General features: G+C 45.8%; 1 protein-coding gene across 2 annotated transcripts in view; it reads left to right on the top strand.

Moving 5' to 3' along the window:
- Positions 1–665: 665 nt before the first annotated feature.
- The window catches only part of LOC116945018 (uncharacterized), an 87,586-nt gene continuing 61,268 nt past the window's right edge, over positions 666–26,983 (top strand). Inside the window, exons 1-4 of one of the 2 annotated variants that reach the window (XM_032959071.2) lie at positions 666–2,959; positions 12,857–12,883; positions 13,117–13,143; positions 26,868–26,894. In XM_032959071.2, the coding sequence (XP_032814962.2) occupies positions 13,141–13,143; positions 26,868–26,894 (30 nt within the window). In that variant the 5' untranslated portion in view covers positions 666–2,959; positions 12,857–12,883; positions 13,117–13,140. Of the gene's footprint in view, positions 2,960–12,333; positions 12,884–13,116; positions 13,144–26,867; positions 26,895–26,983 lie in introns of those variants that run through there. The other variant, XM_076068717.1, reaches the window with a different exon arrangement.

The raw sequence follows: 26,983 nt of genomic DNA, 5'->3' as shown, positions 1-26,983 counted from the left end.
TTGACAGCCAAAAGACAGTGTTTATTTATTTTTTGGCATAGTGACCAGAGGCACTGGGCCCAGTTAGGTTAGCTTAGGAGCAATTAGACCACACCAAGGTCTTTTGCCATGCTGGCCCAAGCAGAATTGCGCCGGCAGGAGAGACCTGGCCTCCCCCGCTCGGCCATAGACATGGCAGGGCACTGCAGGAACGAACCAACCCACACGACTCGCACTTTCATCGCCCGAGTCCCGATCACGGAATCAGGGAAAGTGCTCATTGCCTTGGCCTCACGGGTTCGAAATCGACAGACCCGTGCCAAGCCGCCTTGAGGTATGGCGCCTTGAGCAAGTGGCCCGGCACTCGGCCAGCAAGGGCAATGGCTGCAGTGCCTTGGCCCGACAAGCTTCAGTCGTGTGCCGCCGGGAAGCACTCTGCCCAAAGTCGCCCTCATGAATGGTTGACCTGCTGCGGCAGCCCCCTCGCGGATGCTTCCATCGCTCGGCGCGCCATTGCCCCAATGAAAGCCCATACAGCTGAATGGAGTTCAAAAGAACTACACAAACAAAACACTACATTTCTAGATTTAAAGCTTTCGTGACTGCTAGGATCCATACTCTTTGGTTCTATTGGGTAAAGTCACGTAGGTGAAAATCACACCTACGTGACTTTACCCAATAGAACCAAAAACACTACATGGTTGCGAAAAGCCAACGCAAAGGATCTCCTGGGTTTGATCTTCCACGAAGCTCATGGTCCACCCTAAATCACATCCACTGCGTAAACCACGCCAGATGCGGATACCTCATGACCACCTGAATGTGAAATTGTTATCGTTGCTCTGCATCTACGTCAGCAGCCATGCGAAAGAAGAAGAGGACTGTTGTGGACAACCCCTGCACTAGCCCTGCTGGATCCCATCGATAGGACTGCAGACAAAGAGGCCCACAAGGAATGTTCCACGGCTACACTTACCCTCAGAGCTGGGGTTTATGTCGCGTATGCAAGAAAGCTGGCACGAAATGCACCCCTCAAACTGAAATGCAAGATTAACAATGCTGCTGCCAACACAGCGTTCAACGAAATCCATAACTGGCCTCTGCCTTTACATGAGGTGCCCAGATCAACACCGCCAACTGGAAGGCCAGAACTATGGTCACCTGAGTGGTGGCCAGGTAGGCCCTGTTACAAAGAAAGCCCTGTACCGCCCACTCACTGAAGGTCTTTCTTTCATAGCGCCCGTTCAATGGCAAACTACTCTCTCGGCATAGCAACCCAGGAGGGCCTGGGCCTGGAGGACAAGGAGCAGAGGGATAGAAAAGTCAGCCTTGCAGGCTCGCCTTATTTTCATTCCCCTTTGCAGGAACCAAGGCTACTCCCAAGGCTACTCCCACCCGGCTTACTTTAGAAGTGGCCAACCCTCCTGGAGGTCGGGAAAACTTTTTCAGGGTTAGATAATCGCGGTGAGAATGGTTAGCTCCAACACCGCCTCTCCAATCCACCTTCTTCAAAGATTGAGACTGGGTGGGACACTGACGTCTTGATAACCCAGGTGCCCCCTCGACTAGAGGACACCTGTACAACGCTGGGAAGCAATGCAGCACACAACCCAGGATCTATTGCTTCTGGACACCATCAAACTGAGTACACTCATATTACTATGTCAGACCTCCAGTTCACTTTGGGGAGACTCCCAAGCACCACAGGAACCCTCAGTGATAGTGATGCAGGCCTTGAAAACTGAAGGCGCGAGGTTTGCAGATATAGAGGCCATTGTGGAGGTCTTGGATTTCTACTTTAGGATTTTTCATGGTCACCATCCTGAACCTGTGGTGAATCAATCGTCACATTCTGCATTGGTAATTCAAAATGGACTCCGCTGCATTCCATGGAAGCGAAAGTCAGGGTCGGACACTTACCCTACATGTCCTCAAAAAAAGACACAGATATCGTTCTGTATAGCCTTTAAGAGACTGTTGGCGCAAGTGTTGTTATCGAAAACCTATGAAGGATGGCACGGCACACAAGGGGGTGGGTGGCCAACACCACACCTGGCCTGCTTTCACCTTCGTCTGGCAAGAAGGGCACTACCAGAGAGAAGTCTCTGTAGTCATCACACAATAATGGCCCCTTCTTCACGTTTCTTTGCCGTGCTTACTTTCCGCCGTGGTTCATTTTTTTCCACTTTCTTCTGGATTCCAATCCTAGGACTGAGGGCATGGCAGTAGCCACCGAATACCATAAATTTGGCCTTGATACTCACGTTAAGGCCAGTTTTAGAGGCAGCCACACCGTGCCCTGCTCCCAATCCACTTGCCCCTCAAAAAACAGGGGTTCCAGTGTGTTCACCCCTTTTAAGTTAGGTCAAGAAAGTCCAGTCCTGTGCTAGAGATGCGTGTCCCCAGCCTTTAACTTGTTTTGGTATTCCACTGCCTTCTGGGTGCTGGTGGGGGGCCACGTGATATTGGGGATGGAATCCCCAATTCTCCACCTGCCAAGCTTATTTTGCTTTCTGAATGCTGCCCCGAGGATCATGCTGCGAGTTCTTGATGATTGAATGACAGTGAAAGGGACAACCACCGCAGAGCTGGAGTGATGAGGTCAGCTCACACGTGGGAGCGGGTTGTATGATAGCATCACGGGACCATGGGAGATGGTGACAGTGGAGAGGCCTGCATCCAGCAGTGGATTAAAAGTGGCTGATGATTGTGATTATTTAATGCTTGCTGTTTATATTGGTGCTTAGAAAACAGGCAAACAATTTTTCTCAAATGAAAACCGAGCACGTCATAGGCAAAAACATACAGATGAATGCTCATGCACATTTTAATGTTTTAAAATTCACTATTTTTTCTGTGCGACTCGTTTTGGATGCCTAGTTGCTTGACGTAACAAAATAGAATAATTTCACGTGTTACTTTGGTTTTATTTTTCTATCTGTTTTTCCCACAGGGGCAACCGGGGAGGGATGGCTTTCCGGTAAATCCTACAGTCCTTTGCACATGTTCATCATTTGTTCGGGGCCAGTTTGCCCCATCGACAACCCGGTAATGTGGAATTTCCACCACGGGCTCAGGGTCAACAATGCAGATTAGCACCACCTCCAATTTAATTGACACACGGATACGCTCAGATTTTATCTCTCTCTGATGCGTGTTTTCGAGTTGTACCCAATGTCGGAACTGGGAAGAAATTACTAGAGGAGCTCATTAATGAGATCCTGACTATACAAGCCGTCCCCCTCCATCCCTCAGAGGTGGATTGTATCAAGTAAGCTTGAGTGCAAGGCGTTGGTGGACGACAGAATTAACGAATACAGTCAGATTTATGTTGGCAATCTGCTTGTTGTACTGGTTTGTGCTGGCATCTCACTGCCATTCCCTTCCCTCCTCCCACGCGATCCACCAATTCAACTTCTAGAGCACCGCGTTAATATGCAGCAGTGGCAGGATGCCACGGTGGCTAGGAGATGTTAACTACCTCGCCTGGTATACAGGAGGTCGTGGGTTCGATCCCGACCCTGACACCTGCTGCTGTATATTTGGAGTTTGAATGTCCTCCCAGTGGTCACATGGATTTTTTTTCGGGTCCTCTGGGTTTTCCCTCAACATTTAGAAACTTGTATTTAGAGTATTTGGATGCTTTAAACTTCCACATGATTAAACTAGTTCGCTGAGCAATAATTTGTCGCCAGGTTCCTTCTGAACAAAAGCTATATAGCTCAGTGGGCTTTACTTGGTTAAATTAAAATAGTTTCGTTTACACGTCCACAATAAACACCTCATTCGAGACCCAAACGTCATTGCAGCCTCCTGGCTTTGACGTTCCTACTCAAAGACACCGGTGGTGTAACCGTCAACCGCATCAGAACATCACCAGGCCGATGCGGATATCTCTTTCATGAATGGGAAATTCAAGACACAAGTCACAGTATGACTTTGGTCATGCAACACAAACTCCGGACTATATAGTAAATCACTGTAGTCTTTGCTTCTTCAATGGAGGAATACCAAACACAACACGAACTCTCTTCTGAAACCCTCCCTATGTATGTTCAACCGTGCTAATCGTGGCCAGCAGACCTCGACATTGGCATTTTGCTCCTGAACATATTAGATTTGATTTATTTCTGCAGGAAGGGCCCAATGTGCCGGTAGGCTCTATTCCATGGGCATCCTGCGACTGTACAGATGTTATGCAGTACAGATCTTTGTCACACAAGCAAGGGTAGAAGAGTGGAAGCCAGGGATCTGCTGTGACGTGGCGTGGAGTGGGTTTTGTTTTCTAGGCGATCGGTGCACGTAAGGGAATCCCAGGGACAGCTAAGGCCTTTCATTTTGTCTAAATCCGACGCCTTTCTACCGTGTTTTGTTTAATAAAGCGAGCACTTTCTGCAGATTGTAAAGCTCCCTTTAAAATAAAGGTCGTCTTCTAACGAGAGATGAAAATTTACTCGATTGAAATTACACACAAAGCAAAGCAAAGGATCGATTTTCCTCAGATTAAGCAAAACCCATTTTTTTAGTTTTTTATTTGCAGGAGCACAAAGAGGGGGTTTTGATTTAGCAAAGCATTACAGTTCCGTTCGTGTAGAGTAACGCGCGGGTTATGGGAATGTATTGAATTTATACCACTCAATCAAGCGTATTTTTTTGTTTTACCACACGAGTAAAACCAAGCTTTGTTATTTCTTTGTAACGTAAGTCACAAATATGCGCGTCGATCAAATATTCCGAGGGCTTAAACCTGTTTAAAGAAATGTGAAAGCTCAAGAACGAGAGAGAGAGAAAAAAATATATTTTAATGACGATTTAGATTTTACTTACAGGACTTATTTGGAATGTTATACTGCATTTAAAGCAGCATTCTCACGTCGTATAAGATATTGCAGCTGCGATGCTGGCGATGATGGTGAGCCTTGCTCTGTGATTCATTTGTCCCTACATTTCCCCATTTCTGACTTGCAAGAGAGACTCTGACTTGCACCGGGCTCTTACGTCGTAGCTTAAAGGCCAACTGAAAGTGCAAGTTCGGATAGCCCTAAGTTATGTAAGTTGCAATGCAGTAGAGTTTTAGTTAAAACAATATATAAGAAAGGTATGGCGCATTGAGACAGGTTCAGATGATTTCTGCTAAGATGCCAAATGCCCCCTAAGATTGCCTTGTAAAAATTCAGGTGTCATTATGCCTCACGCCATCGATGCTACTACGCGTTGGAAACGCGTATTTCCTTCTACCATCGCAATGTCCCAACCATCCATCTGGCTTTCGGTATTTTTCTTCTTGGGCAACACGTTTTTTGGCTACCATTGCAATGCCTGCCTTGGTAGGCCCTGCCATCCCCCATTTCTTTCGATCAGACGTTTGTTAAAAAAAAGTGTTTTTCCTGCCGCATTCCCCTTCAGACTTCCACAACAGCTTTGACGGTTGCGCTCGGTTTCGTCAGATGTCAGCAGGCGCCAAGCAAGAGCTGAGACCCGGATAGTCCTTGAATGACCAATCAGAGCGGTGTCGTAGGCTACAGCTTGAGGGGCTGCTGTGATGAACAGCAAACCTCACTGTTGTCCGGGAACGTCTTTACTCGCGTGATGTCCAACTCCCCCCCCCCGCCCGACCACCAGAGAGTCCACTAAAACCCACACGTGTGCATCTTCTATAGTATAGCAACGTCGTGCAAGGTGCACCTATACTCACGGGCCAGAAGTTTCGTGTCTGCACGCTTTGGCGAAGTGCGCATTTCTCGCGCGTAAGACGGTGTTTGTCAAGCACGATGGCGATATGGATTTTGCCACACGAATGTGGACCTCTTACGTTCCATTTGGGAGCAGGCTTAGCTTCGTTAACTTCATGGCAGACCCCGGAGCCTGTAAGTTGCAAAGTAATCGTTTTTAATGGTTAGTTTGACAGGGTAGCACAACAAGTAGGTGGATAACATTTATTCACTACGTGTCGGCGTTGCCTCCTCGTACATGTTGCTTTTCTGGGGCTACCAAACCTGTCAACCCCTTATCAGTGCCCTACTTTATTACAGACCAATTCAGATCTTATTGGTTATCCCGTGCCCTTTACAATCTCAATGTACATCCTACATCACATGGGAAAAAAAACCACAAATGAATAGACAATATACATATATTTTTTTGCCCGTATTGAAACGGCTGTAGGCCGTATGGCCGTGAAAAACTACATTTCCCTGTACAAGAACACGGGTAAACCGTATGGCTTGACAGCTATGGGTCACCTCAGTCTCCTCTCGCATTCTAAAAGACGAAATGGAACCACACGAAATAAATAGCGTAGAGACTCGACAAGACTTTTATGAACCGATAACTAACTTTATTATCATTACTATTCGATGGATAGTCTGACCGCCATCATGGGACAGTGCAATTTCCACCACTGACTCAGGGCCCGTCAGTAGACGACACGAGCCAACACTGGTGATCTAATGCTATTTTACTGGCCCCTGGCATGAGAACGTGGAAATTTCTGCCGCTGGCTAAAGGCCACTAATGTAGATGAGCTCTGCCATTAGCACGGTTGTCTACCTACGGTGCAAAAGAAGTTCAAACATATTCTTGGTTCTTTCGGTAAAGTCACGTGGGTGTGAAAACCACAGCAAGAAAATTGTATTGCTGTGGTTTTTACACCTGATGATGATTGCTTGTGTTGCAATCGAAACATCGTGAGAATTTTATTGTTTTATATTTTTATTATTTTAATATTTCACTTCTACGTGACTTTACCAAAAGAACCAAGAATATTAATCCCTGCAGTCACGAAAGCTTTAAATCGAAGTTCAAATATACATACATTTCTCGATGGCATACTCGCAGATTTTAGTATTTCAGGTGTTCCCCATGCCCAAGTACACGTACGCACATTCAAGCACTCATCTAAGTCAGTGCCGGATGAAGTTAGGTGCGGGGTCTGTATCATATATTATGAAGGGGCCCTAAATAAAAAAAATAAAAACACATGAATATTAAAACACAAATTTTTAACTTGCATTTTAAAGTAATTGTATTTTTTCATTTGCTATGCAGCCAGATAATACAACATATCGCTAACCTTAATCACCCAGTCGTTCATAAAAGTTGAAGGCGGTATAGTACTATAGTAATAGAGCAAGTGCAGAATCACTGAACCGGAATCGATAGCTTGGAAGTATTTAGCGCGGGGCCCTTGAAAGTGCGGGGCCCGTAGCACGTGTAGTCACTTTTTGCTACTAGGATCATCCGGCAGTGATCTAAATGTATCCAAACATTTGTGATGCGCCAGTCTTGGACAGTGGCGTTCGAGCCCCTTGCTCTCTTGCAAATTTCGCCACGGGACGTGCAATGCCCACTTGCAGGCGACATCGCACTTTGGCGATTCCTCGCAACAACGGGAAGCTGTAGCGGTTGTCAACGTTTTTGAAACCCACCTCAACTCAAACTTTATTTTAAGCTTTCGTGACTGCAGGAATTACTCTTTGGTTCTCTCGGTAAAGTCACGTAGAAATAAAATGAATTAAATAATAGAATACGACGTTTCGATTGCAACACAAGCAGTCGCCATCAGGTAGAACTAGAATTTGAGAGAGAGAGACAAAACATAGACACGGAGACACGCAGACAGACACACAAGCAGAGAGACACACAACATAGACACTATCTGTGTGTCTATGTTGTGTGTCTCTCTCTGTGTGTCTCTGTGTTGTCTCTCTCTGTGTGTCTCTGTGTTGTCTCTCTCTGCTTGTGTGTCTGTCTGTGTGTCTATGTTGTGTGTCTCTCTCTGTGTGTCTCTGTGTTGTCTCTCTCTCTCCTTGTGTGTCTGTCTGTGTGTGTACGTGGGGAGCGGTAGTGTAGCGGTTAGCGCTACGCTGCGCTATGAACCTGGCGACCCGAGTTCGATTCCCGCTCACGGCCAACACCAGTGACGATTATCTGAACTGGTCCCGGGCCTCCCCTAAGTCGACTCAGCCTCAAATGAGTACCTGGTGCGGTGTGTAAACATCGCGACTAGGGAGACAAAGGCGGTCGGGCGTGGTGCTGGCCACCCACCCCCTCGTGTACCGTTCCGGCCTTCATAGGTGCTCGCTAACATCACTTGCCCCTACAGTCTGTTAAGGCTACACGGGGGATCTTTGTCTCTGTGTTGTCTCTCTCTTCCTGTGTGTCTCCGTGTCTGTGTTTTGTCTCTCTCTCTCAAATTTAGTTCTACCTGATGACGACTGCTTGTGTTGCAATCGAAACGTCGTATCCTATTATTTAATTTACTTTCTTTCTACGTTACTTCACCGAAAGAACCAAAGAGTACCACCTCAACTCGTTCACGTCCCAGCGACTGACCGTGAACCAGCAGCCCCCTTCACCTGACGCAGCTAATCGATACAAGCTGGGAGCAAGCCGGCGTTGGGGCTCTGAAAAAAAGCACGTGTCACCCCCCCCCCCCCGCCGCTGCCTGGCAATGATAACGCAGCTAAGGCTCATTACATTGCCCCCGACGGGAGCTGCCATGGTGGAACGGTTCCCACGCTGGAACTCGCAACGCCAGAGGCCACCGCTTGGGTTTGGTTCGATCTCCGGGCGCGGCGGTTGAAACGGTGGCGCAAGTTTCTTAAGTTACCACCCCCCCCCAAGCCCCCCCCCCTCCCCGCCAGCGCTCTGTCCACTCAGCAGTCTAAATGGTTACACAACAGTTTGTCGATCTTCAGGTCACGTGTGGTGGGTTTAAAGTGTGGGCACCCCCCACCTATTCCAAGTCGGCTGGCCAGTGCGGAAGAGTGGGCCAACATACCCCTTTTTGGGGGGGGGAGGGGGAATAGGGGGGGGGGTCTCTGAAGCTCCCTGTAGTGGTGGCCGTTCCGACAAACAGCAGTCGACATGGGTGCACAACAGCGGAGTGGCGCGTGTGCGGTGGGCGAGGAAATTGTGGGTGCTCCCATGACTTCAAAGATGTTTGGCCAGCCTGGGACAGTAGGCGAAGTGCCCTCTCCAAGGCCTCTCGAGAGCTGCCTTTATTTGGCGCCCTTCCGCAGGCATTGGCGTGCGGTCGCAATTGCAGGGCTGCGCCTTTACCACCTTTACATAATATTATGTGCTCATAATACGCCGCCGCCCCTCCCCCCACCTCCGGCTTGCTCTGCGCTTGAGTAATGTGGACGCGGAGGGGCAAAATAGGGTTTGAGAGGTTTTCTGTAATTGGAATCGCCATGGCGAAGTGGGGGTTGATTGTCAATCTGGGTGGCCCGCCTGCCTTCCAAACGGTCTTCAAAGAGCGAGGAGCACAGAAGTTACTCGCCCAGCAGCTCCCTCGCTTACGCGGAACCTGGTTCCCTTCCTCCGGCATAAAACATTTGCGGGGCGGTGTTTTAAATTTAATCGTTTTTACATCCGGCCCAATCTCGCTGTGGTAGAGCGCAAGAAGGTTACAAAGTAAAAAAAAAATCCCACGTGAGAGCCTCCCCATAAACCTTAATCAGGGTGAGTAGCATGCTTACATCTTGGTGGGAGGTTAGCAGGGGTTGTCCTTTGGAGAAACGGGTCCCCGCCACATGAATGTGGAGTTACTCCACTGATTCAGAGCAGCCAAAGGATGCGAGCAACAACTCTACCACGCTGTGTTTGGTTAAGGAGACATTTGTATGCTTCCACAGCTCATTTTATTTGGGCTCAATGTGAAGGAGATTAATGTTGGTGATTTAAAAAAAAATCAAAGAGGGTGATTCAGTGCAGCCTCTACCTACCGCACTGCCCGCAGGTTTTCATTCGGCTGGCAGTGGTTGAGTGGCTGTTTTGTGTTTGGTGTAAAAGTGCTCATTGTTAAAGCAAAGTGGTGCCAAGGGCTGAGAAATTTATTCTGCGTTAAGTGTTTTATTTATTTAGTTGTATTTTTTTGGTGAGGTGCACTTTGCGTGTTTTAAATTTAACACCAGTAGCAGTTATGCAGAAAAGCCCTCTTATTCCATTCTTTGTCTTTATGTTTATTTTTTTTAAATCTATCTTTAGACATTGTGTAGGCTGGTTGGGGGGGAATGAATTATGAGTTTATTTTACTATGAAGCTTAACTTATTCAAGACAACATCATTTTTTATGTAAATTGCATATGGCCAGGTGGCTCTGTCGCAGGAGAAAATGGTTCATAATCAAAATACCACGTGTCAAACTAACCGGTTCGGTGTATACTCAGCCCATCAATCCCTCATAAATCAATGTTGACTTCTCCCATAGGTCAACTGTCAAGAGGTCAACAGTAGGTAAATTGGTCCCCACCATAGCAATATGGAATTTATGGTATTTGGTCAATTCTTCGATGCTGGCCAGACGTCTTTGGAAGAAGAGATGAGGACCCACACTTTACACCACCACATGTGACCTGCTGATCGGCTAACTCTGGTGTACCCATTCATGCTGCTGGCTTGACAGAGGCGGAGAGGGGGGCTGATTTTAATCGGCTTGCACCATCGTTTTGCAGACTTGCGCTGGGAAAATGATCCGGTGACCTCTGCATTGCTAGTCCAGTCTGCTCACAATTATACCAGGGTGGCAATCGCTGATTAGTGGACTGGGTTACAGCCCAAACTGCCCAAAATACGTTCAATTATTTTTTCACGTGTTTATCTTTAAAACCAGTGCATCATCGCATCATCTTATCTTATTCTAATGTATATAGCGCCTCGGTAAAGGCGCAGCACAAAGAATGAGCGATTCGTATAACAGACGTGTGATGAGATGAGTTGGCGAGAAGGACGGCAGCGGGTGAGCATGGTGATGCGTGACATCAACGATGATGAGAGTGACGATGAGCGGTTGATGACGATGAGCGGTTGATGACGATGAGCGAGTGCGATGATGATTGTTGGTGATGGGGAAGGGAGGGGGAAGTGGAGTTGAGGTAAGCGAGGCAAAATCAGCGAGTGTTTTAATGGGAAAATGACACGTAGACGGTGAGTTTGATTGTTTGACGTGTAGGGGCAGCTTGTTCCAGTGCAAGGGAGCTATAATCGTGATTGGGCACAAGCAGGAAGGGGGAATGGACAGAGAGAGACAATGGGGACTGTGAACGGAGAGGACGAGACGGAGCGTAGAACGAGATGAGGGAAGAGAGATTCATATTCTTGGTTCTTTCGGTAAAGTCACGTAGAAGGGAAATAATAAAATAATAAAAATAAAGCATAATAAAATACTTGATTATGCTTTTTATTATTTTATTGTAAAATATTTTATTATGTTTTTATTTTTATTATTTCATTGTTTCCCTTCTACGTGGTGACTTTACCGAAAGAACCAAGAAGATGAATCCCTGCAGTCACGAAAGCTTTAAATCGGAAGAGAGATTATTCGTTGGTGCGAGGGCACGGAGACCTTGGTAACTCGGGTGAGGAATTTGGAAAAGGCAACGATATTAGACGGGAAGCCGCTGCAGCTGCATGAGGAGAGGCGATGTGTGGGAGTGCTCGGGGAGATTCAAGATGATCCGACCACCTTTTGCTCGAGAACGGCCAGCGGAACGTGATATATTACAGAACGTCTACTGAGATCATTTCAAGTTAACGTTATATCCGCCGGTGTTTAGTCGAGTTCAATTCAGATTATTCTCTCTGTCCAGAAATGTAGTTCCAGTTCGCATTTTTTTCATGCAAGTCTGACTTGAGTGATAGTTCTGATAATTATCTTCTATTATAAAATAATTTTCGTTGGTTATGGTACTCATTGATTGACATTCGTTTTAGTTTCTGCGCATAGCAAACAGCTTCATTCATGATTAAGGTGACTCGGCCTACCTATGCATGTTGTTATACAATAGTGGGCTCGTTTGGTATATTAGTACGGTACGTACAATTCTTAAATACGCCGCTTACAGACTTCGCATGTGACCCAGTACCAGTTTTAAAGTTTCAAGTTTTCATTTAATTAGGTGTAGCCCTGTGAGCCATGCGGCTCTTGAGTTGGGTGCAACCGCAACAAACAAAAACATGAACAGAGAAATATCTTGAAGCGACGACACGCAACAGAGACATCCTGGCTTAAACCAGCAAATCTTCCAGAAAAAAAAAAAAACCCCAAACCGTATTACAACGTATTGCGGCCCGCACCATTCAACGACACCCTCACGTTCTGTCCTCCTTATTCGCGGAGGTCGGGCGCTCGGCGACAGTGCTATTAACGCTCAGCGTGAAGTCGCGTTTCGTTAAATGAATACGCTCGCCTCTTCACTCCTCGCTGTGGTGAACATTCCAGAACGATGACGTCCGCGGTCCCATTGAGATATCGAGATATTCCTCGAACATATTATTTTAGTAATTCTCGGAACTGGAACTTTGCCAAATTAATTGAAGAGTCAAGTTTATTTACGGTGGGGGGGGGGGGGGGTTTGTTTCGTGTGTGTGTGTGTGTGTCTGTAACGAGTTGGATGACCACGCCGAGACCAGCAGCTCATCATACCTCAGAATCCGGTCTAATCGCGGGTGCCTACCCTGGCTTCAATCCCAGAATCTCAGCGGTGCCGATCCAGTTCTCTGACCCCTGACCATATACATCGTCGTCAGTGGCAGGTGTGATCTGAACCCGTCCTGGCTGCACGGTCTGCGTGGATGCCACGGCTGATGTGAATAGGCGCTCGCCAACAACACTTTGTCATCTGAACTCTGCGAGGCTAAACGAACGTCTGCATCTTTCGCGGGAAAGCGCTCATTAAAAATCAAACAGGCCTCCGATTTGACAACTTTCCCATCCCAAATGGACCGTGGGGACTCGCAAAAAAATGCCTGCGTTTTCTATTCCGCAGACAACGCAGCCCGGCATCCGTGTAAGCACGCGATCCGATTGCAAGCATCGGCTTACCGACGATGGACGTCTGATGTTTGTATTGCTTTCTCTGCTCCTCCCCAGGGCCCTATCGGACTGGATGGAAAGCCAGTGAGTTTAAAACCACTAATTCGCACTGATACGCTAAAGTGTGTCTTCAGCATGCGTGTGTGCGCGCGCGCGTGGGTGCACCATGGGTTTTGATTTCTGTTAATATTTCACTTCCTCACACAGCCGTGCTACTTCAGGTCAGGCCATTTCTAAGCAGCCTGTTTAATTTGAAGATTTCCATTTGATTATTCGGTGCTGATTCGTGATTTGTGTCTGTGTGTTTTTTTTTTCAGGGGGAGCCTGGTCCAAAGGGAGACATGGTAAATTTATTGTGTTTCAGCCCGAGTGAAGCGGAACGATCATTCCCTTGTGCTTTGTTTGGTCTCCATCCGCAATGCGCTCTCTTCTCTCTCTCTCGCTCATTCTCTCCACGCTCGTTTGAAGTGCTCGCCCATGCAACACTGTGCAGTGCCAACCACAAAGCAAACAAAGCGAATTTTGCGGCTAGTTTAAAATGCAATTTCGAGGGCGGCAGTCGAAAGGCGGGCGGGGGGGGGTTCATTTATGCACGTGCAGAGTGCGGACGTTTGGGCGTCGATGCGGCGATAGACATTCATGAGAATACGTCACAGCGAGAGCGGCTGGACGTTCGTGACACCAACAACACAGCCCACCGATATCGTGACCGCCACGTGGGTGAAGTCTGGAGCCTCCGGGACCTCTGGCGCGGGCGCCTAAGTGTGATAGATGGGTCACGGTACCTCGCCTCGAGACAATCTCGGAGAGCTCGTTCAATGTTGACACGCACCTCTTTGCTCCAGAATTTCTATCGATAAGAAGCGATGCCGCAGATGGCCGGGTGTCTCCGGAGGGGATAACGGCCATGGCTTGCGTCTGAGCGCTGCGAGCGGCACTGGTGCGAGGTCTGGGCTCCCCGTCAAACGTGGGCAATGGTCTCGGTGGCCTCAGCCCCATGTCACCGTTGACTACGTAAACACAACCGTCGTGTGAGTGTGTGGTTTTTCGTTTAATTTGACGAAGCCCAGCTCTGTGGGCTGCATTTACACAGTAGATGGGAGATCCACGGAGATACATTTCATACAAAGACAAAAGTCCCCCCCCCCATCGTATAGCCTTAAAAGACTGTTGGGGCAAGTGGTGTTAACGAGTAGACATCTATGAAAGCCGGCACGGCACACATTTAACACACGCTCACCTTGGTTGTGGTGAGCGTGTTCTTTACCCCCAAAGCAAAGTACATTAGTGTCTATAATGGTGTCCTACGTTACTAAGTACGTATCATCATTGGATAACACTTTGATCTAGGCTGCTAAACGCATACGCACTCACACATACTTGGGAGTAGGTAGGACTGTTCGATGTATTTATTCATCATCGTATAACTTCTCGTCCCTCAAAATCTCCACGAGTCCGCCAGAGCCGTTGGCGACGTGCGGCTCCTCGATGCCTCGGGGAGCCCCGGGAGTTTGGCAGCATCTCGGCTGTGATTGCGTCCAACAATTCTGTTCTCACGCTTCTGTTGAAGATCGCTCAAGCGTTTGTGTCCTTTGGTCGCAAACGCTTCATCTTTTCCACTGAATTCCCAGCGCTCGGCCACGCATTTTAATCTGCGGTCTCATAATACATCTTGAGTAATAGATAACGCGATTGGAAAATGTGTTGGGGTTTTTTTGTTTGAGGATTCGAGACATAAAGACATAAACATAGATAGAGAAAGTATTTATTCCCTCAGATTTGCTGATGACAGCCCTAATGAGCAACATCACGTACTTTCAGGATACGTTATGAAAACTTTATTTGAAAAAAAAAAATGCCGCGGAGAGGCCTGAAGATATAAATGTGAGCAAAACCAAAGTCAAGTGTAATTTACTGAACAAATATAATTTGTTGAAAGGGACTCACTGGGAAACACAGCAGAGCATGTATGTCTGGGACAATTATTGTGAACTGGACCATGATCAAAATGATTAAATAAAGGTGGAATCACGAGTAGGTTGAATTACCTTTTTGAAAATGTTAATTTAATCATGAAAAGAAACATTCCAGTGTTTGGCCGAGGAAGAACGTTTTTAAATCGGTGTATATTGCCTGCTATGACACCACGGATCAGACGTGGACAACTGACAAAACAACGTTAATGCAGGCACGGAGAACTTGATTAATGTTCAAAGTGTTAAAGCATAACATTCAAGTTACCACACACCATTGAGTTGCATTACAACTGATCGCTATCGGGACCAGCTGCATGTTTATTTTACTAGTAATTGGCTGATCAGCTCAAGACGTGTTTCATGTTGGATAATAATAGAATTGTGTTTAAAAATACATTACCCAGCCGACGAAACATGGCGTCTTTGTGTTTGTGGGTAATTGCCAACGAAGATAATTGTGATAGACGTTATACAACTAAAAATTGCATCCCAGTGTCAGTCCACTGCTGGATTCAAATTTCCCCACTCCGTGTCGTCACAGGGGTTGTTTAGACCATACTTCACCACACTGGGCAGTATGGTTTTGTGAAGTTGGGGGTGGGAAGTGAGACAGCCAAGGAATGGTTCAGACATCACTCACCACCTAGGTTTATTTGTGGCCAGGAATTGAACGCAGTTCTCCTGGTTCATAGCTCAGCGCGATAAACACAGCGCCACCGATCCCCGCTGACCGATATGTGATATAATAATTTACTCGTAAAGCTTTAGTCTCAAAGTTCCTTTGCAGGAGAATCCTGCATTTGGATGTTTGGCCAATGTATTAGTGGGTAGCTTTGCTTGCGAAAGGAAACCAGACGAACCATATAGACCCAGTGACGCGTGGGGATAATTGCTCAGACTCCACGCATACTTTATGGGCAGAGGGAAATGACAGCATTGAAGTTTCAAGCAAAGCTACTGAGAAAACGAAAAAAAAACCACACACACACACACTTCTATATTGAATAAGTAGTTGATATTATTTTAGTGAGTGTATACATAGCAACTGTCACAGGGGAGCGGAAACATTGAGCAGTTAGCGGAGTTGTCCTGTGGTTGTGGATGCGGAGAGGCCTGAAAATGACCACATTCACATTCTCTCTCAAATATTAATTCCACCCCCCCCCTATGCCCACGAGGTGTGTGGGCAGTGTGCGCACGTGCGCGCGTGTTTAGTGGTAGTCGAGGTGAGAGAGCGCGCGTGTGTGTGTGAGTGTACTCATGGCGGGCCTTCATAGGTGCTCGCTGACAGCGCTTGACCCTTAAGACTCTGTTAAGGCCATCCGGGGGGATTGTTGCCTTTTTGTACGATTGGGCAGCGGTAGCGTAGCGGTGACCCGAATTCAATTGGCGCTCACGGCCAACACCAGCGACGATTATCTGAACCGGTTCTGGGCCTCTCTTAGGTCGACTCCGCCCTAAATAAGTACCTCATGCGGTGTATAAACATCAACATTGGTGAGACTTAAGACGGCCGGGCGTGGCGCTGGACAAGCCACCCCCTCGTGTGCCGCGCCGGCCTTCATAGGTGCTCGCTAACAGCACTTGCCCCAAAAAAAGGCCGTGATGGCTATGAGGGTGATCTTTGTCTTTGTAATAGTGTAAGGGAACTCGGCCAAAGTTACTATGTTTCTCCAAGAGCAGGCAGCAGTCACACAGCTTGTAAAGCAATGTTGTTGTTGTTGTTGTGGCAACGCTTCACAAACACAACCTTGTGGGAACATCAGTTGCTTACCTTTGTTTTGATGCTGTCATGGTGTAAAGGTGGGCCCTGTGGACTTGCCAACCAGACGTCGCTGGTTTGATCTCCCGGTGGGAGTCGTTGAAAGTTTCTTCAATCAAGCACTGCACCCCCCCCCCCGCCCCTTGATGAATGAGTACACTTCAGTTAATAAACCGGCAGGTTACGTGCGGTGAGGCTTAGTGCCGTTAGTCCTACCTCTTCCATAGACGTCTGGGTTCAGAGTGGGAGAGTAGATGAACTCAGCCTCCAGATGGGCTCTCTTAAAAAAATAAGGCAGAATAGAAGCGTGGGGGATGTGAGCTTGCAATTGCAGGGCTGCGCTCATACCTAGGTTTTATCTGGTGAGAATCAGATGAGACAATTAAGCGAGAGAATTTTGGCTGATTCCCGTGTCAGAACACTGAGCTTGCACTGCTGACATTCTGGGCCTAAATCCAGGTTTCAGCCACCCGTTCTTAAGTGTAGTGAGTCTGTCCACCGATGACTGAAAATATTTCGTCACAATGATAATGAACACTGTAAAGCTGTGGTTATTTATATTATTACTATAAACCTCATCTACCCAGGAAACCTGCACTCAAATATTTTTTTTTTAAATAAAAGTTCCTGCCAACCTTTGGCGACGCGTAATCCCAACTTTAATACTTCTCAGGTGTCATTTTTGTTGTGAGCAAATGCTTAATTGCTTAAATTGTATTCTTGCATATGGGGCCGTCCATAAATGACGTCACGCACCTGGGGGTGGGGGGGGTCAGACATTTGTGACGATGTGTGACGAGGGAGGGGGGGTTGAGAAATGTGACGTCACATCAAAATGCGCAACTTTAAATAAATATAGAATTGTTATAACAACACTAATTGTTATAACAACTCCCCTACAACATCAGAGTGCAGCGCCACGTTAAATACGCACTACAATGGCAATAGTTTAAAGCGATTTGAAGCATATTTTATTTTAAGAATTAAAATATGGTTTTGGGGGGGGGGGGTGGGAGAGCTTTGTGACGTCATATCATATATTAAGGGCGGGGTCTGACTCTTTGTGACGCCGTGTGACGAGGTGGGGGTGGGGGTGGGTGGGTCAAAAATCGTCCAAAATCGCTGTGACGTCATTTATGGACGGCCCCTATGGCAATACGCCCAGGACCTAAATGCCAACGTCGATGTCTGCTAGCCGCGAGAGGCCTTCGGGAGAGAGAGAGAGAGAAGAGTTCGTGCACTTTTACTACTCCTTCGTTGAGGGTTTACCACGTGGTCCACAGTTCTGTTTGCATGGCGACAGTCGCTCAACGTCGACTTCGTGACTCTCGTTCTCTCTACTTCGTGAAGGAGATGCGCGCGTCGGCCTGCTGACGATCGGATGCGGTTGATGCCGAAACCTGCGCCGCCGTCCAGGCACGGTCACGTGGAGGACGTACGATGTTTGGGTCTCTCGAATGACGTGTTTATTCTGGGTTGATGTATTCGGTCGCATGAGAGCAACACGTAATGACCCTATGAAGTAACCGTCACAATATATACAAACTAAAACCAGAAAAAAGGGCGACAGCTTAGTGTCACTAGTAATAATAATGAAGCACGTATCGAAAGGAAAGAGTTGCGCCGATTGAGCAGTGGTACGACAACCATTGCAACTGGCCGATGCTTGTGATCACAATAAATGGCGACACGCGACATTCGTACGGCATTTCCATCTACATTTACCATGTAGGGGAGCGGGCGGGGACAAAGGGGTTATGGTGTAAATTTGGCTTCCGGGCATTGTAATTAACATAGACTGCTAATGAACAGGGTATTAACAGGGTATGCTAATGAACAGGGTATTAACAGAGTATGCTAATGAACAGGGTATTAACAGGGTATACTAATGAACAGGGTATTAACAGGGTATACTAATGAACAGGGTATTAACATGGTATAGTAATGAACAGGGTATTAACAGAGTATGCTAATGAACAGGGTATTAACAGGGTATACTAATGAACAGGGTATTAACAGGGTATACTAATGAACAAGGTATTAACAGGGTATACTAATGTACAGGGTATAAACAGGGTATGCTAATGAACAGGGTATTAACAGGGTATACTAATGAACAGGGTATTAACAGGGTATACTAATGAACAGGGTATAAACAGGGTATGCTAATGAACAGGGTATTAACAGGGTATACTAATGAACAGGGTATAAACAGGGTATGCTAATGAACAGGGTATTAACAGGGTACACTAATGAACAGGGTATAAACAGGGTATGCTAATGAACAGGGTATTAACAGGGTATACTAATGAACAGGGTATTAACAGGGTATACTAATGAACAGGGTATTAACAGGGTATACTAATGAACAGGGTATAAACAGGATATACTAATGAACAAGGTATTAACAGGGTATACTAATGAACAGGGTATTAACAGGGTATGCTAATGGACAGGGTATTAACGGGGTATATTAATGAACAGGGTATTAACAGAGTATACTAATGAACAGGGTATTAACAGGATATACTAATGAACAGGGTATTAACAGGGTATACTAATGAACAGGGTATTAACAGGGTATGCTAATGAACAGGGTATTAACAGGGTATACTAATGAACAGGGTATTAACATGGTATGATAATGAACAGGGTATTAATAGGGTATATTAATGAACAGGGTATTAACATGGTATGATAATGCACAGGGTATTAACATGGTATACTAATGAACAGGGTATTAACAGGGTATACTAATGAACAGGGTATTACCAGGCTATACTAATGAACAGGGTATTAACAGAGTATACTAATGAACAGGGTATTAACAGAGTATACTAATGAGCAGGGTCTTAAAAGGGTATACTAATTAGCAGAGTATTAACAGCGTACACTAATGAACAGGGTATTAACAGAGTAAGCTAATGGACAGGGTATTAACAGAGTATGATAATGAACAGGGTATTAACATTATATACTAATGAACAGTGTATTAACATGGTATACTAATGGACAGGGTATTAACAGAGTATGATAATGAACAGGGTATTAACATGATATACTAATGAGCAGGGTCTTAAAAGGGTATACTAATTAGCAGAGTATTAACAGCGTACACTAATGAACAGGGTATTAACAGAGTATGCTAATGGACAGGGTATTAACAGAGTATGATAATGAACAGGGTATTAACATTATATACTAATGAACAGTGTATTAACATGGTATACTAATGGACAGGGTATTAACAGAGTATGATAATGAACAGGGTATTAACATGATATACTAATGAACAGGGTATTAACATGATATACTAATGAACAGTGTATTAACATGGTATACTAATGAACAGGGTATTAACAGGGTTTACTAATGAACATGGTATTAACAGGGTATATCAATGAACAGGGTATTAATAGGATATCCTAATTAACAGGGTATTAACAGGATATGTTCATGAACAGGGTATTAACAGGGTATACTAATGAACAGGGCCTTAACAGGGTATACTAATTAGCAGGGTATTAACAGGGTACACTAATGAACAAGGTATTAACAGAGTACGCTAATTAACAGGGTATTAACAGGTTATGCTAATGAACAGGGTATTAACAGAGTATGCTAATTAGCAGGGTTTTAACAGGATATACTAATCAACAGGGTATTAACAGAGTGTACTAATGAACAGGGTATTAACAGGGTATGCTAATGAACAGGGTATTAACATGATATGATAATGAACAGGGTATTAACAGGGTTTACTAATGAACAGGGTATTAACAGGGTATACTAATGAACAGGGTGTTAACAGGCTATACTAATGAACAGGGTATTAACAGGGTATATTAATGAACAGGGTATTAACAGGATATGCTAATGAACAGGGTATTAACAGGGTTTACTAATGAACAGGGTATTAACAGGATATACTAATGAACAGGGTATTAACAGGGTATATTAATGAACAGGGTATTAACAGGATATGCTAATGAACAGGGTATTAACAGCATATACTAATGAACAGGGTATTAACAGGATATACTAATGAACAGGGTCTTAAAAGGGTATACTAATTAGCAGGGTATTAACAGGGTACACTAATGAACAGGGTATTAACAGAGTATGCTATTGGACAGGGTATTAACAGAGTATGATAATGAACAGGGTATTAACATGGTATCCTAATGAACAGGGTATTAACAGGCTATACTAATGAACAGGGTATTAACAGGATATACTAATGAACAGGGTATTAACAGGGTATATTAATTAACAGGGTATTAACAGGATATGCTAATGAACAGGGTATTACCAGGATATACTAATTAGCAGGGTATTAACAGGATATACTAATTAGCAGGGTATTAACAGGATATATTAATCAACAGGTATTAACAGAGTATACTAATGAACAGGGTATTAACAGGGTATGCTAATGAACAGGGTATTAACATGGTATGATAATGAACAGCCTATTAACAGGGTTTACTAATGAACAGGGTATTAACAGGGTATACTAATGAACAGGGTGTTAACAGGCTATACTAATGAACAGGGTATTAACAGGATATACTAATGAACAGGGTATTAACAGGGTATATTAATGAACAGGGTATTAATAGGATATGCTAATGAATAGGGTATTAACAGGATATACTAATGAACAGGGTATTATCAGGATATGTTACTGAACAGGGTATTAACAGGGTATACTAATGAACAGGGTATTAACAGGGTACACTAATGAACAGGGTATTAACAGGATATACTAATGAACAGGGCCATAGCAGGGTATACTAATTAACAGGGTATTAACAGGGTATACTAATGAACATGGTTTTACCAGGGTATACTAATGAACAGGGTATTACCAGGCTATACTAATGAACAGGTATTCACGGGATATACTAATGAACAGGGTATTAACAGAGTATACGAATGAATAGGGTATTAACAGAATTTGCTATTGAACAGGGTATTAACAGGGTATACTAATGAACAGGGTATTACCAGGCTATACTAATGGACAGGGTATTAACAGGGTATACTAATTAACAGGGTATTACCAGGGTATACTAATGAACAGGGTATTGACAGGGTATACTAATGAACAGGGTATTACCAGGCTATACTAATGAACAGGGTATTAACAGGGTATACTAATGAACAGGGTATTAACAGAGTATGCTAATTAATGTGCAGGACGAGGAAGGCAGACGTGGGAGAAAGCCTCGGCGTTCATACGGCCCTCTCATAATGCGCCAGGGTGAATCAGAATGTTTATTTAGACTGGAGGAATCCGATGAGCTTGGAAGCTCTTCATCACAGATGTCCAGTGTGCAGCTGGGTTTCAGTACGTGCAACCAACAGCAGGGCACCTCCGGCTTTACCTGGAGCGGTCAAGAAATGGGGGGGGGGGGGGTATCACAGCTCAAATATTTCACAGTGCGGCTTTATTGAAAACAGAGTTTAACAAAATGTGCTGAGCTGATGAATGGAACTGAAGTTAAAAAAAAATGTTTGCAGCAAAAGTTTCGTCTGATCTGGGGAGAGAACAAAAAAAATTAACACAGGTGTTGTCCAGAGGGCTGGATAGTTTCTAACCCTGCTCAAATTTCCGAGGAAATATAGTGTGTCCTAACAGCCACACGCTGCACACCCGTTTTCTTTCCAATGGGGGTTGGCTGGCTGGGGGGGGGGGGGTGGAATAATTTAGCATTAAATTTCCCAATTCGTGTAATGATTTTTTTTCTTCTTAAAATTATTTAAAAGTAACTTAATTTTCTTAATCCAGGCAAAGTCTTGCTAAAGCTCAAGACTCTTTCAGGAGGATGTTTGATGGCTTCCTTAGAGTTGAATATTTGCACGTGGGAGGAGGCTTAGAGGACTCGCAAAAAGCCAGTTCGCCCAAAGGAAAACAAAGCAAAGGCGCAGCCCTGCAATGTCTCGCTCACGCACAAGGTGCCCCCAAAAGACGGTGCTCTAGAGCCCCGCCAGAGGTTATTTTGGCCTACTCTTCCACCTTGTCCAGACGTACGGGAGCAGGTACACGGACATAGAATTCAAAACTCTCCACGATCCTACTGGGTTCTTCAAAAGACGATATAAATGAGGAACAACCTACTTGTCGTACTTGCCACCTTCCGGTGACTAGCGGTTTAGCAGTTTGGTAGTCTCACAGAACGCATTGGCGAATTTCGTGCGCGAGTCACCAACCCCATTTCAAAACGTTAGGTTGCAGAGCTTATGCCACCGCACAAAAATCAACGTTTTGTATGCGCATTTAATTTACATGTGATGTACTTTAGCGTGATTTTCTTAAAAAGACGCCAATTCAAAAAGAATATATGCATCGAGTCAAAACAATGACTTTAGCTTGGAAAATTGTACCTGCACACTCCGTGACACGCTGTCAGGGTTTCCATGAAAGTAGCAAGCCAAATAATAGACCCCCCCCCCGAGGATAATGCTGCATAAACCGTTGTAATAAGATGCCCGTTCATAGGGGTACTCAACATCACACATCACACGCTCATGGCACATTTTGGCCCAGGCATTCTCCCTCAGATCAGGCCCCATGTGTTGCTGGCTCTGCGACTGGCATTCCGATTTCTGTAATGGCAACAATGCCAGACAACTTGGTCTCATTCACGAGCAAGTTTCAAGTTCAAGTTTTCATTTATTAGGTATAGCCCTGTGAGCCATGCGGCTCTTGAGTCGGGTGCAACCGCAACAAACAAAATATGAACAGAGAACATCTTGAAGCGACGACGCGCAACAGAAACATCCTGGGATGAACCAGCAAATCTTCCAGAAAAAAAAAAACACCGTATTACAACGCTGTGTGCAAAAATCCCAGTGTGATGCAAGTCAAACAATAACAACCATGAGACAACGTAGATTAAAGTTATCAGGCCAACTCAGCACTTCCGCAAGAAACATGGCTTTACCATATGTTTTCGAAATCACCAAAATAAAGCTATAAAAACAATGTAACAACAGTAATCATCGGAACTGTGATTCAAATTTAACAATAAACGATATACATAACATGTGCGACCAAACTTGCAGCCATAGCTGGCAGCATGACACTCCCAGTGTATGATGTGTGAGTGAGTCAGTGGTAGTGTGAGTGAGTGTATGATGTGTGAGTCAGCATATGATGAGTGAGTCAGTGTATGATGTGTGAGTGACTCAGTGGTAGTGTGAGCGAGTGTATGATGTGAGTGAGCCAGCGTATGATGAGTGAGTCAGTGTATGATGTGTGAGTGAGGCAGTGTATGATGTGTGAGTGAGTCAGTGTAAGATGAGTGAGTGTATCACGGCCTCCGCGACGCCATCACGGCCTCTTCCACGCCATCGCGGCCTCCTCCCAGCCATCACGGCCTCCTCCACGCCATCGCGGCCTCCTCCACGCCATCTTTGATGGTGTCTGTGAGTGAGTGCGTGTGAGTGAGGGCTTACATCGGTCAAGGGCTTACATCGGTCAGATTCGCCAGTCGTAGCATCTGAGTGTTAGCTGCTTGTCCGCTTGTGAGCTGAAAAAGTTGAAGGTTAAATTTCAGATCATTTTTATTGTTGCTGATTTTCAGCAGCCAACTGTGTGTTGCAAGGCGTTTGTTAATTTATCTGTGCCATCGTTCCCAATTATAGCTTACTGTGTATATACGTATGTCGAACTTATTTCTCACTGTATGTGGCCAAACGTGCTAATCGGGGGTGTGCTCCCGTATCTAAAGTAAGACTAAACTAAAACTAGTTTTTATTTCACCGGGTGAGGCCCACTGAGCTATATAGCTCTTTTTCAGAAACGATCTGGCCACAAATGATAGCTCAACGAAGTGGCGTATAACGTGGAAATGTATATAGCAGCAGCTAAATACTCTAAACGCACGTTTGGCTGAGCTAAAGGGCTTGGAAAAATAAAAATAACTCACACTGACATTGAGGTTAAAGTCGCCCATATACAGCTATGCTACTTCAATGCAGATATCATTGCAGAGTGAAATCACAACCAGACGGTTGCAAGTAGATCTGATTTTTTTGCCCGATCGATTTTCGTTCGATGAATGCTGGACAACATGAAAATAGTTGGGTGAAACAAGAAGTATCATCTATCTCCCCACGTATGTCACTAGATGGGAAGTTATGGACAGGCATCATCAACCCCGTCACACTGGGCCTGACCTTGAGGGGTTTCCTGCCTTCATGAGGCAGGATGTTGGTGCGTGCGGAATATTTCAAGGTGCCTGAGCATTTAACCACCAAAATTAGTCGATCACAACTTTTTTTGTCGTTTCATTCTGCTCGCGTGTGGCTGAACGGAACATGTCACAAGGCAGTTTCGATATTGAGATACACTGCATTGAAGTGGTGTTTGTTGAAGCCGTGTGTAGCTCCTCCATTGCTCTGCTGAGCGACCGTGTGTGGGGCAGTGGTTGAGCACACGGTCCACGGTTTGCCGCACAGAGCCACAGTCTAAACCGAGGCTAATTTTTGTTACATTTTCCACTCGTGCATGAGATGGCGCAGTGCCCGTGGTGATGATCTCGTACGAGTATGGATTGAGCCACGGTCCCATTGTTGTTTGGTCAGATCGAATCCAGTGGGAGGGGAGTTCCTGTTGCGGGAGGGGGGGGGGTGTTGGGGGGGGGGGGTGTTGGAAACGATTCGTCTGTTGTAGGTGCTCATATTCTTGGTTCTTTCGGTAAAGTCACATAGATTAAAAATATAAATAGGCCTGATGAAGACCGCTTGTGTTGCGATCGAAACGTAGTGGGGTTTTGCTTTTTTTTTGTAATTTTATTTATTTTTATTTTCTATCTACGTGACTTTACCGAAAGAACCAAGAATAAGAATCCCTGCAGTCACGAAAGTTTTAGGTGAAAATGTGTAGGTGCTCGTTTCCATACCTCTCTGCTCGCCAGCGTTCCACATGGTCAAGCCAGGAGGTTTCGGGTGCCTCCACTCGGGACCAAAATTGGTTTCCAGGATTTGAGGTGGGCTATCAGTGGGTTCTCAAACGCCTCCTCCTCCTCCTCTCGCGCTCTCGCGTCGACAGCGCGGGCTTCAGGTTTACCCCTCGAGTACTCGGTGGAAGTTTGAGCCTCTCTCCGGATATGCGGCGGTGTGACGTGAGCCAGGACTGGATGCCGTTGGGTGGGCATCGAATTTCAATGAATCGACTTGGTTGCAAAGTTCAAATCCTGTTCGAGGGGTCTAAGCAGGTCACCGTCTAGTCAATGTGGATAAAAAAAAATAGTTTGGCATTGTAGGAAATTAACGGTAGTTTTCCTGTGAATAAACTGGGTCCTATCACAGGAATGGAAAATTAATGACACTTGATATGAGCACTGCCTGGTGTGTTCATATGAGCTGTATTGGACTGTTGGGCAATCATTGTTAGTAGATATCAATTAATGCTGGCACAGAGTGACATAGCCAAAATCACGGATGACCAGCTCCCTTCGTGTCTCCTTTTCTGACCTTTAAGACCACACCAGGTACTCATTTCAGATGGAGGGTCCTCTTTCGGTCAAAAAGCCAGGTTCAAATTTAAACTCCTGCTGGTGTTTTCCATGACCAAACATTGAACTTGATCATACGTAGTGCAGTACACTCACCGCTTAAACCACTGTTCCCCACGTAAACATGGAAGCTTAAATATACGGGTTGCCATAATGCGCGCACAGAGGAATGCCAAATAGCAGAGCAATACGCACACAAAACACTCACACACGCGCGTGCGCACACACAATCGACCAGCACAATGATGGAGCAATCATCCACTGTTTTAACGTCAGGGAACGCAAAAGAGGAATTTGCGGGAATTAATGGGAGCGGGTTTCTGCGGGGTTGCGGTGATTTTAACGGGGCCGGCCGAATATGGGAACTACAGTTTGTGATTCGAGATGGCTGAAAGCGGATCCCCAGCCGCCGTTAGTAGCCCCGTTATTGGCTTTGCTTAAAGAGAGTGCGCCCCCCCCCTCCCCCCCACCATCCCTCTACTGCCCCACCACCACCACCACCCTGAAGAAACCCTCGCTCGAGTTACCCACATTTCGCCCGTGATTGCAGGGCAGCGGCAGTATTCTGCTACCGCGCTCGCCAATCAACGCGCGGGCGAAGCCCCCAGAGCGTGGCAGGCCAGGGCAGGCAGCGGCTCCCACAGCAAAGCTGTCAGAAATGTGCGAGCCCCCCCCTCCCCCCCCAGAAGAAATGATATCTGACCTCCACCCCGCACATTTTTTTTGTTTCTCTCTCCCTCTCTTTTCTTCCCCTGCCCCCCCCTCCTCCTCCTCCTCCCCGCGCCTTGTGTGTGTTTTCGCAGGGGCCGCCAGGTCCAAGAGGCGACAAGGTACGTGAATTGAAGCACATGGCCTCGAGCCTCCGCTCGTGCGCGGGGGTCCCTCGTTCATCCCGAGGTCTAGGCAATGAATAGCGCGT

This window comes from Petromyzon marinus, chromosome 22 (genome assembly GCF_048934315.1).
Source record: "Petromyzon marinus isolate PM22_M1 ecotype Great Lakes invasive population chromosome 22, UKy_Petmar_22M1.pri1.0, whole genome shotgun sequence".
Classification (NCBI taxonomy): Eukaryota; Metazoa; Chordata; class Hyperoartia; order Petromyzontiformes; family Petromyzontidae; genus Petromyzon; species Petromyzon marinus.
Note: the sequence above shows the minus strand (reverse complement) of the source record. Positions and strands in the feature narration are given on the sequence as shown.